General features: G+C 43.0%; 1 protein-coding gene across 1 annotated transcript; it reads right to left on the reverse strand.

The window, feature by feature from the left end:
* Positions 1-4,685: 4,685 nt before the first annotated feature.
* LOC145095316 (uncharacterized) lies at positions 4,686-6,138 on the reverse strand. Its single transcript, XM_079033220.1, has 2 exons — positions 5,034-6,138; positions 4,686-4,921 (listed from the first exon to the last, which is right to left on the reverse strand). Exons 1-2 carry the CDS (start codon positions 6,136-6,138, stop codon positions 4,686-4,688), a joined length of 1,341 nt encoding a protein of 446 aa, XP_078889346.1.
* Positions 6,139-11,784: the final 5,646 nt, after the last annotated feature.

Here is an 11,784-nt window from a genome sequence, read left to right on the forward strand (position 1 = left end):
CATATGTTGATTGTTTATATGTTGTGTTTCAGTTTGGAGGATGGTGATGATTACTTGAGGAGGTTGTGGCTTTGGTTCTGGTTCAGGTTCTAGCTCCGGCATAGAACCTATTGATAAGCGTCTATGTGAGTTTATTTCGATTGAGGTTACTCGCGACATCTTGGATGCTACTCTTGTGTTGTTCAGTACTATCAAGGAGGGGATTATGGAGATAATGGATGAGAGGCTCATGAATTTTCGAGCTGAGATTCCTACGGGTCAGATAAGAGTTCGAGTTCCCTCATTTCTGGGGTTCAAGGCATGTGGAGCTCCTGAGTTCTATGGGGCTAAGGACCCCATCGCTAGCCGAAATTGGATCGATGACATGGAGAATGCTCCACGGACGAGTTTTTTCCCTGAGGGGGAAAAGGTGGGATTTACATCTTGCCTGCTGAGGGATCGAGAATGAGACTGGTAGGAGGAGGTTATCTGAGTTGTAGGGTCAGCGGAAGTGGCAATCATGACCTGGTAGAATTTTGTTCAAAAGTTCTAGAGGGAGTTTGCACCAGCTATTGAGGTGCACCTGCTAGCAAGGAAGTTCCGGGACCTTCACCAGACTACTGAGACCGTGGCAGAGATTACCGCCAAATTCAGGGAGAGGGCTTTATTGGTCCCGCAGTACGCTATAGATGAGAAGATGCGGAAGAAAATATACCATGACATGTTGAGAGAGGATATATATCATGGAGTTCGTGAGCTTTTCTGGGTGCAATACCATGAATGATATGATCGAGAAGGCCTATGACTGGAAGATTTAGTTGAAGCTTCAGACGAAGCGGAAGCCAGAGCAGGTACAGACTGTTGTGGTCCAGGCAAAGAGGCCCACGACTTTTGATGCTCGCACCAGAGGCAATCAAGGTCGGGGCTATTGCGGCAAATGTGGTAAGCCTCACAGTGGGTCATGCCGAGCGGTGGGTTTAGGTTGTTATAATTGTGTCCAATCGGGCCACATGAGTAGGGACTGCCCCATGAGTGCTGTGATTTTCTTTCATTATAATCAGACCGACCATAAAAAGGCTGATTGTTCGAGATTGTCAGGGGGAGTAATAGCAGCGCCTGTGTTATCCACGTTGAGAATTACTGATGGTCGCCAGGGTAAGACGGAGGCTCCTATAGTAAAGAGCATGTCATTTCAGCTGACCACAAATGAGGCTCGTGCAACGTCAGATGTGGTCATGGGATTTGGTGTCGGAATCGGGCTTTAATAGTTTTTCGACGAGGTGATAATGGTGGCAGTGGTTGGCTGTTCTCGGGATTAAAAGGGATGGGGGTTAGTGGGAGTTAGATGGGGGGAAGGTTGGAGAGGGAGCGTCGGCGAAACAAGCAGCGGTGAGGCGGTTGTTGGCGATCTGCGATTTACTGGCGACGAGGGGGGGTAAAAAGATGGTGGTTGTGGAGGGTTAGGTGCCGTCGTTGGGTTGTGCGGAAGCGACAATCGGTGGCTACGACATGCTGTTTGGAATTTGCAGGTGGCAGCGGCGGTAGCGGAGATCAGCGGCAGATGGTCGGAGGAGGCAGTAGCGCTGCGTCGGCGGAAGTTCTTTGGCTGTTTGCTGCAAACGGGAGGGATAAGGGGGGAAGGGGGATCCGACGGGTTGAAGGAGTGGTATAAGGTGGGTTAAAATGGAACGGGTTGGGTTATCGGGTCGAAAGTTGGGTCGGTTCCGGGTAATGAGCGGTTATGGAGTGGGCTACCGGGTGGGCATTTCCTTTGTGGGTGATATTGTCTGGCCGTGAAAAAGGAAGGGTTAGCTTTTGCCTTGGCCGCGCAGGAAGCTGTGAGGGTGGGGGTTCAACCTCATGCAACAATCAGAGAGCCCCCCATGTTGGGGTAATTTGGAACTCAGAATCTGCGCGGCTGGGGGTCGGCCGCGCAACGGCTGCGCGGGGACCCGTGCAGATTTCAAATTTTTGGCATTTTTCAAACTTCACAAAAACCATTGCTAGACTTCCAAATGATTATTTTTAGACCAACTTCAAGCTTAGAAACACCTAAAACTTCAAGCAGAGATTATTTATTAACAACACATTTATTTAACGTCTTTGCCAAGACATAGCCCTGCTTCCTTCGACCTTCGTAATTTGGGTTTTCCAATGTGACATTGTCGAATTCTCCCTTGTCAAAGCCTACATAAAATGGTTTCAAGCAGTGCCCATTCACTTTGAATATTTGATTTGTTTCCAAACTCTTAATTTCAACCGCACCGTGATCGCAACTTTCCCGGGAATAGCTTTAAGCGTGAATGACAAAGAAGAACTTTTCGGCCCAGAATAAAATGCTTACGAGGGATTTGCTTGTCATGAAACTCTTTTGTCTTATCTTTGCAGATGCTTGCATTTTCGTAAGACTCATTCCTTAACTCCTCGATTTCTTGATGTTACATCTTTCGGTGCTTCCCGGTTTCTTCGATATTGAAGTTACACTTTTTAACCGCCCAATATGCTTTGTATTCCAATTCCACCGGTAAATGACAAGACTTTCCATAGACAAGGCAGAAGGGAGACATGCCGATTGGGGTTTTATTGGCGGTCTGATACGCCCACAATGCATCTTCTAACTTCAAGCTCCAATCTTTCCGTGTGGTGTTGACTGTCTTTTCAAGAATTTGTTTGACTTCTTGATTTGACACTTCGGCTTGGCCATTTATTTGTGGATGATAAGCGGTTGATATCTGGTGTGTGACACCATATCTCTTCATCATGGCTTCCATCATTTTATTGAAAAAAATGAGTGCCTCTATCACTCACCAAAGCTCTCGGTACACCATATCTTGCGAAAATGTTTGACTTCAAGAAGTCAATTACAGTTTTAGAATCATAATGCCTTGTAGCCTTTGCTTCCACCCACTTTGATACGTAATCAACCTCCAATAGTATATAAGTGTAACTGAAAGAAACGGGGAATGGGCCCATGACGTCGATTCCCCATACATCAAAGATCTCACAAATGAGGATAGGGTTTTGAATCATTTCGTGCCTCATGGATACGGTTCCCGTTCTTTGACATCTATTACAACTCTTGCATAACGGATAGGTGTCTCTTGACATTGTTGGCCAATAGAGTCCACATTCGAGCACTTTTCGCACGGTTTTGTTTTGACCAAAATGTCCTCTGCATGCATACTCATGGAAAAACTTCAAAATTGATTCAACCTCGTTTTGATGAACACACCTTCGTATTAGTTGATCCGGACAATGTTTCCAAGGATAGGCGTCATCCCACACGTAGTATTTGGAATCGCTCTTCAATTTGGCGTTTTGGTACTTGGTAAACGTGTGAGGAATTTCTTTAGTAACGAAGTAATTCATAATATGTGCATACCATGGATGGTGTTTGAAATGTAGAAGAGGTGCACATCCGGGAATTCATCAAGGATAGAAGATGAGGAGTTACCAATATTCAACCGACTTAAGTGGTCCGCAACTAGGTTTTCGGCACCACTTTTGTCCTTTATCTCAAGATCGAATTCTTGTAAAAGAAGAATCCACCGAATCAACCGTGGCCTGACATCTTTCTTGGTCATGAGGTACTTCAATGCGGCATGATCGAAGTGTACAATCACTTTTGTCCCAAGAAGGTATTGTCGGAATTTCTCTAAGGCAAATACAGTGGCTAGAAGTTCCTTTTCGGTGGTGGAGTAGTTGGCTTGAGCATTATCCAAGGTTTTAGAGGCATAGTAGATGACATGTGATGCCCTGCCCTCCTTTTGACCTAAGACCGCTCCAATGGTAAAATTAATTGCATCACACATAATTTCAAAAGGAAGCTCCCAATTTGGAGGTTGGATTATTGGAGCGGAGGTGAGCAAGTCTTTGAGTTTGTCAAAGGCTTCTTGGCATGCAACATTGAAGTCAAAATCAACATATTTTTGGAGAAGGAGGCACATCGGTCGCGTAATCTTTGAGAAATCTTTGATAAATCCTCTATAGAATCTTGCATGGCCCAAGAAAGATCTTACTTCTCTAACACATGTTGGGTAAGGAAGGGTTTGTATGACATCAATTTTTGGCTTTATCAACTTCAATTCCCTTTTTGGAGACGATGTGTCCCAAGATGATGCCTTGATTGACCATAAAGTGACACATCTCAAAGTTTAACACCAAATTCTTCTCAATGCACCTTTTCAAAATCTTCTTAAGGTTATCTAAGCATTCATCAAACGAATTTCCATACACTGTGAATTCGTCCATGAACACTTCAATTATATTCTCAACATACTCGGAGAAAATGCTCACCATGCATCTTTGGAATGTGGCGGGGCATTGCATAATCCAAATGGCATCCGCTTGTAGGAAAATGTGCCAAAGGGGCATGTGAAGGTCGTCTTGTCTTGATCTTCTGGGGCAACGAGTATTTGATGAAAACCTGAGTATCCATCGAGGCAACAATAATGCGATTTTCCCGCCAATCTCTCGAGCATTTGGTCGATGAAAGGAAGAGGAAAATGATCCTTTTGTGTGCTTGAATTTAACTTTCTATAATCAATGCACACCCTCCATCCATTTTGAACTCGAGTGGGTACCATTACTCCTTTGTTTTTCTCAACAACCGTGATTCCCATTTTCTTGGGAACCACTTGCACCGGACTAACCCATTTGGAGTCGGAAATCAGGTAAATCATGTCCACATCAAGTAGCTTGGTTATCTATTTCTTGACAACTTCCATCATGGGAGGATTTAATTGTCTTTGAGCTTCCCTACTAGGCTTACAATCATCTTCCATGAGTATCTCATGAGTGCATACATTACGGCTTATCCCCTTAATGCCCGCTATTGTCCACCCCATGGCCTCTTTATGATCTTTCAAGACTTTAATCAATTGGTTTTCTTCAAAGTCTTTCAATTGAGAATATATGATCACTGGTAGAGTTTCATCTTGACCTAGATAAGCATATTTCAAATGGCTCGGTAAGACTTTCAATTCAAGTGTGGGTGGGTGGATTATGGAAGGGGCCATTTTTTTTGGAAAATGAGATAAGGCAACTTGATAAACATTCTTTTTTTGTGGAATTGTTAACTTCTAAAGTTTTCACAATCTCTTCAACTTCGGAATCCAATGTATACATATCCATTGTTTTCTTCAAACTTTCACCATCAAGACTCATGTTGAGCACCATCTTCAAAAGATCCCCATTTGATAACTCGAATAATTCTTGGGTGATTGGCTCAATCACATCAACCCGATACAATGGAGAAATGTTGCTAGGATGTCTCAATGCTTCAAAGATGTTGAAGTGAATGGTTTCTCCATCAAACTCCATGGTGATCTTCTCATTATGGACATCAATAATCGTGTGGGCGGCATTCAAGAAGGGTCTTCCAAGAAGGATCATAGATGACTTGGAAGGGGTCTTCTCTTCAAGGTCAATGACATAGAAGTCCGAGGGAAATACTAGTTGATTTACTTGAACTAGTACATCCTCCAACACGCCTCTTGGAAATACACTTGACTTGTCCGCTAATTGAATGACGACTCCGATTTCTTCCAAAGGTCCAATATTGAGAGATTGAAAATCCGAATATGGCATGACATTGATTGAGCCTCCAAGGTCTAACATGGCACTTTCAACATTTAAATCACCAATGTTACAAGGGATAGCAAACATTCCCGGGTCTTTGCATTTTGGTGGAAGCTTCTTTTGAATAACCGCGGACACATTTGCATTGACTTGAATCTTTTCATTTGCCTTAAACTTCCTCTTGTTGGTGCACAAATCCTTAAGAAATTTGGCATAGCGTTGAATTTGCTTTATGGCATCCAATAGTGAAATGTTTATTTGAACTTTGTGGAAAGTCTCAAGAAATTCCTTCTCTTCCTCTTGTTTCTTTGAAGGAGCCAACCGGGATGGGAAAGGTGGTGGTATGACCAATGGCTTGATGTTCTTGTTGGAAGAGTCGGGTTGATCATTGGTTGGCATAATCGGGTCCTTTGGAGTAGCTTCAACCTTCGGAGGCTCAACAACAAAAACCTCATCTTTTTCTTCTCTTGAAACTCTTTTGAGGTTGCTTTCTCCAAGGGTTTTCCCAATTCTTAAGGTTATTGAAATCACATTGGGGTTCTTCTCGGTTTGAGATGGAAGTTTACCCCTTTGTTCCATCTTTTTGAGAGCAGCGGCCAAGTCTCCAATTTGTGCTTGAATGTTGGAGAAAGTGTTCTTGGTCTCTTGTTGAAATTGGGTTTGGCTTTGATCAAGAGAAGTGACGAGTTATTGAAGGCTCATTTGATGGTTACCACTTGATCGGCCTTGTTGTGGAGGTTGTTAGTAATTTGGAGGGTTATAAGAAGTTTGTGGATATGGAGGTTTTTGGGAAGGATATTGTAGATGTTGGGGTCTTATCAAAATGTTTGGTGGATTTTGCTTTGGTGGGTATAGCTTGTTTGGGTTATTCCTCCAATTTAGGTTGGAATATTGTTGAAATCCCATTGGTCTTGGTTGACCTTTATATCCTCCCATTGCATTCACATCTTCCAGTTCACTTCCAAGAGTGGGACACTTATCCGTATAATGGCATGTCATTGCACAAATACCACACACCATCAATTGTTGACCACTTCCCACCACCATTTGACTTAGCACATTAGTCAAATCCAAGAGCTTTGATTCCAAGTGTTGGGTGTTGCTAACTTCACCAACCACTTGTGGATAATTTCTCTTCATTTCATTTCGATTTCCAAAGTTCCTTTGATTTTGAGAAATGGTTCCAAAAAGTGATCTTATCTCTTGAGGTGTCTTGTTGATGATGTCACCACCACTTGAAGCATCAATCATCCTTCGATCTTTTTCATTCATACCCTCATAAAATTGTTGAAGTAGTTGTTCGGGTATGTTGTGTTGAGGGCAACTTGTACACAAGTTGTTGGATCGCTCCCAAAATTCATGAAAAGTCTCATTCTCCCCTTGACGAATCCCAAAATGTCACTTCTTTGACTTGATATCCGGGAGGTGGGATAGAACTTACTATTGAAGGCTTTGAGTAACTCTTCCCATGTGTGAATAGATGCCAGTGGTATGTTGAATAACCACACTCTAGCTTTATCTTCCAAGGTGATCGCGAAGGCGGTTAACTTGAAGTCATCCAATGTTACATGTTCGGGCAACATGCTAACACATATCATATGAAAGGATTTCAAATTCTTTTGAGGATCTTCTTTATCCAAACCATGGAACTTGGTTAGTTGATGTATGAAACTTGACTTCAATTCAATTCCTCGGCGATTTGCGGGATAAACAATACCAAGGGGTATGTAAGTAACATCCGTCTCCATCATTTGTCTAAATGTCAACTCTTGAGGGGGATTGGGTGGAAAGGGGTGATTGGGATATTGTTGCATGTAATTGGGTGGTTGTTGGTAAGGTGGATATGGGTATTGTTGGGGATTGTAGATTGGTGGTGGATAAGGTTGGTAGTTAGGGTATTCGTTGTAAGGAGGTTGTTGTTGTGGGTACATCGGATTTTGGTACATTGGAGGTTGTTGGTAAGTGGGTTGATTTGGGTAATGTACTTTTTGAAATTGAAAAGCATTGTTTTGAGGTTGTTTGTTTTGGTGGAAGTGCTGGTTTTGTGGTTGTGGTGGTTGATAATTGGGTTGGTTTTGAGGAGGGGATTGGTTCCAAGGTGGCATATCAATGAGAGGTTCTTGTTGTTTTCTTGGTTGTTGGGGTGGGGTATTGGCATCTTGATTATTTGGGTTTGAGTTAGGATTATGAAGTGGAGTGTGATTCATGGCTATGTAGTTTTCAAATGGAATCTATTCAAAGGAATGACCAACAATTAGAGAACTCCGTTCGGTGTCGGTATCACTTGAAGTATGAACTTGATCTTCTATTTTGATTAATGGAGAAGAGGAAGAAGCTTGAACGAGTTGTTGTTGCTTTTCTTGTTTTGCTAACTTTTTCAACATTTTTGCTTCTTTTTCAATTTCCAGATTGTAAAGTAGTTCACCGGTTCTTGTGGACCTAGGCATAAACAATCAAATAACAATAACCAAATTCCCCGGCAACGGCGCCAAAACTTGGTGGGATGTCAAGTCCACCAAGAAAATTACACCCTTTGTTTGTAAATAAAACGTAATATAATGGTAAAAGGGGTATCGATCCTCGGGGAAATGGTTGTATTCAAATACCAATGCATTCTAAAAGAACTAGTTTAAATAAACTAATTAACTAAATTTAAACTAAAAAGGGGGGTGTTATGATTTCTTGAAAACTAGAAGACTTGAATAACTAAAAGCTTGGAATTAAGCAAGATAGTGAGATGCTCAAATATCAGAGAGAGTTGGTTAACTAAGGCAATTCAACATAATGAACATTTGTGTGTTTATCATTAGGATTCAACATGAAGCTTATCATTCATCCCAAATTAGTTATAGCAATCATGAAGCATGATATGCCAAGATTCCTCTTAGGTAGTATGCAGGTTGGGGAAGCCCACAACACACCTTCTTAATCAAGATCAAGGGTTTAATTGAAGCAATTGAACCCAAGAAGTTAATTAGCCTTAAGAAAGAAGGAATCCCCAATTCCTAGAGGATGTCAATGCTTACACAACCATAAAGGAGCTATGATTCATAAACTAGAGATGATTTTTACCACCATAAATCCCTTGTTCTAAGTTAATTCAATGATTTAATGGAAAACCAAATAAATAAACTAACAATAGCTCATTCAAGTGCCAAACTCATGATCAAAGCATCAAATAAGCATAAAAAATATGAACTAGAATAAAAAACATGAGATAACTGATAATCAAACATGAATCCTTCAAAAACCCACAAACATCTAAAGGTTTTAGCCAAAGTTAACCAAAATAGAGAGTTTAGCCACTCATGGCAATAGAACAACAATCACAAAAGTCTAATTGCATAAAGAAACTACCAATAACTTGGAAAGATGAAAAGAAATGAGTCTTTAGCTTCAAAATCGCCTTCTTCAGCTCTTTAATGGTGTAAAATTGAGATTATGGCTGCTAGATCTGATCCCCAAGGTTATGGTGTGCCAAACAACCAAAACGCCCAAATTGGGCAGTTGTACGGGTACCTGTGAGACGAAAATTCCACCCACGCAAGTGTTGCTGTAATGCTATTGGCTCCTCATTCTTCCACTCCACCCTTCCACTACCAAAGGCTCCTTTGGTCCCCTCCATATCCATGTGATTTAAACCAACCAATCATCATTTAGCTTCAAAAATGGATGCTCCAAGCCCAAATTAATTATCCATGTGTAACAACGTAAATTTCAAAAAAAAATTTCGCATTTTAGAAAAACACAAATCATTTATTATTCATGAAAACATTAATGTTTTTAACTCAATCCATGCTACATAAAATTCCCAAGATCTGATAACATAAAATCCTGTGTGTGTACTGATCAAGCCGGCGCCTTCCCACGGTCATCACTAGTACCTGAAACAAATAACACCAACATTGTAAGCACAAAGCTTAGTGAGTTCCCCAAAATACCACACATAACACATATTAGCCACTCGAGGCTATAACTCTGTGGGTCCATGGATCCTACTCTGTGAACCCTCTGGTTCTAACTCTGTGAACCTTCCCGTTCCAACTCTATAAACATGCACAACATAAATCACATAGAAATAATGCAGTACAACACGTAACATACATAGCATACAAATACTCTGTCACATAACTCTGGTTACCTACTCAAGGTAAAGTATAGTGAGAAGACTCACCTCGTGTATCTCGCTAACTCGCAAATCCCGGAATTCACTCGCGCTCGATCCCCCGAGCTATAATCCTCCTATAACACAATATATCTCTAATTAACACTTTCACAACTAATGCTGACTACCCCTATCAAGTCAACACTGGTCAACTCTAGTCAACGGTCAACCTTGACCGGACTCGGCGAGTGCACTAGAACGACTCGGCAAATCTATACGTGTTCACTGACTCCCTAGGATCCTCTCTTGACACGTCGAGTATTTCCCTAACTCGACGAGTTCCACCTGGCATGAATCGCAGGGCCACCACGACTCAACTCACCAAGTCTCAAGAACAACTCGGCGAGTTCAGGCTCTACTCAGCCCCCATAATGACTCTCCCTGACTCACTGGGTCAACCCCCAACCCGGCGAGTCCACTCGCTGAACACTTGACATGAAACGCCGACCCAACTCGCCGAGTCTCAAGAACAACTCGGCGAGTTCATGCCATGCACAAACTCTATTGACCTTCTGAGGTCAGATCTGCTTTCCCAAACCATAGATCTAGCCTCCCCAAGCATGAATGTCACGTAAAGTTTGGAACTTGATGCTTGCATAACCCTCACAAGGCATCAAAAGATGATTTGGTCCCAAAAATGACCACCTAGGTCTAATAACTCCATAATATCCCAAAAAGCCCCAAGGGTTAAGGTCTCTGGACCTCTTTGAGTCCAGATCCAAGGCACAAACTCGAAGAGGGACCAATTGCTTCACATAATCATTCCTCAAAGGGGTTATAAAACCCTAACTCTAAAGATCAACCCTAAAGCTGAAGGAGATTCGAACCATTACCTTAAAATGAAGCCTCTGGACTCTGGATCTGCTAGAATCTCACCTCCTCCTTGCTCTTGCCACCTTCTTCTTGCTAAACAAGGAATACAAAGGCCCAAAAGTGACTTCTTCTCTCCCAAAACGAATTAGCTCTCTTAGGGTTCTCTCAAGGGACTGGTAGCCGCAATGGGAGGCTATAAGTGCCCTTAAATAGGCTCCAAACCCGGGGATTTAGGGTTTCATTAAACAGCATGGACTTGCCGAGTCCATTCCTTGGACTCGCCGAGTCCATCCGCGAACCCGCGTCCAAAACCGCGATCCTACTCGGCGAGTATGAGCTCCAACTCGTCGAGTCCCCTCACAAAACACCAAAAATATAAGAATGAATAATACCTGGGAATCCGGGCTGTTACAATTCTCCCCCACTAGAACTAGACTTCGTCCTCGAAGTCTCGCTCTGCAAATAACTCCAGATGCTGCTCGCGCATCTCTCACTCCAGCTCCCAAGTCATCTCGGACCGCTTCCGATGCTGCCACTTAACAAAAACCAAGGGTACCTCCTTGTTCCTCAGAACCTTGATTTTCCGATCTCTGATTGCCACTGGTCCCTCAGCATAATTCAGGCTCGCATCCACCTGAATATCCTCTAATGGAACCACTGCCGACTCATCGGCTATACACTTCCGCAGCTGCGACACATGGAAAGTGTCGTGAATCTGCCCCAACTCTGCTGGCAAATCCAAACGATAGGCTACCCGGCCTACCCTCGCGATCACTCGGAATGGACCAATATATCGGGGCCCCAACTTGCCCCTCTTCCTGAAACTCAAGCTCGGACCAGCGCCTGTCCGCATAACTCTTATGACGACTCTGAGCGGTCAACGACCTCTGCCTGACCTGCTGGATCTGCTCTGTCGTCTGAAGCACGATCTCTGTACTGCCCATCATGCGCTGTCCAACCTCTCCCCAACAAATGGGGGTCCTGCACCTCCTCCCATACAACAGCTCAAAGGGCGGCATACCAATGCTCGAATGATGGCTGTTGTTGTAGGAAAACTCTGCCAAGGGCAAGTACATATCCCAACTTCCCCCGAAATCCAATACACATGCCCGAAGCATGTCCTCGAGCGTCTGAATTGTCCGCTCACTCTGCCCGTCCATCTGGGGGTGATATGCGGTACTAAAATGCAGCCTAGTACCCAACTCCTCATGAAACTTCTTCCAGAATCTAGAAGTGAAACGTACATC

Source organism: Lactuca serriola, chromosome 3 (genome assembly GCF_051521515.1).
Source record: "Lactuca serriola cultivar US96UC23 chromosome 3, Lser_US96UC23_V15, whole genome shotgun sequence".
Classification (NCBI taxonomy): domain Eukaryota; kingdom Viridiplantae; phylum Streptophyta; class Magnoliopsida; order Asterales; family Asteraceae; genus Lactuca; species Lactuca serriola.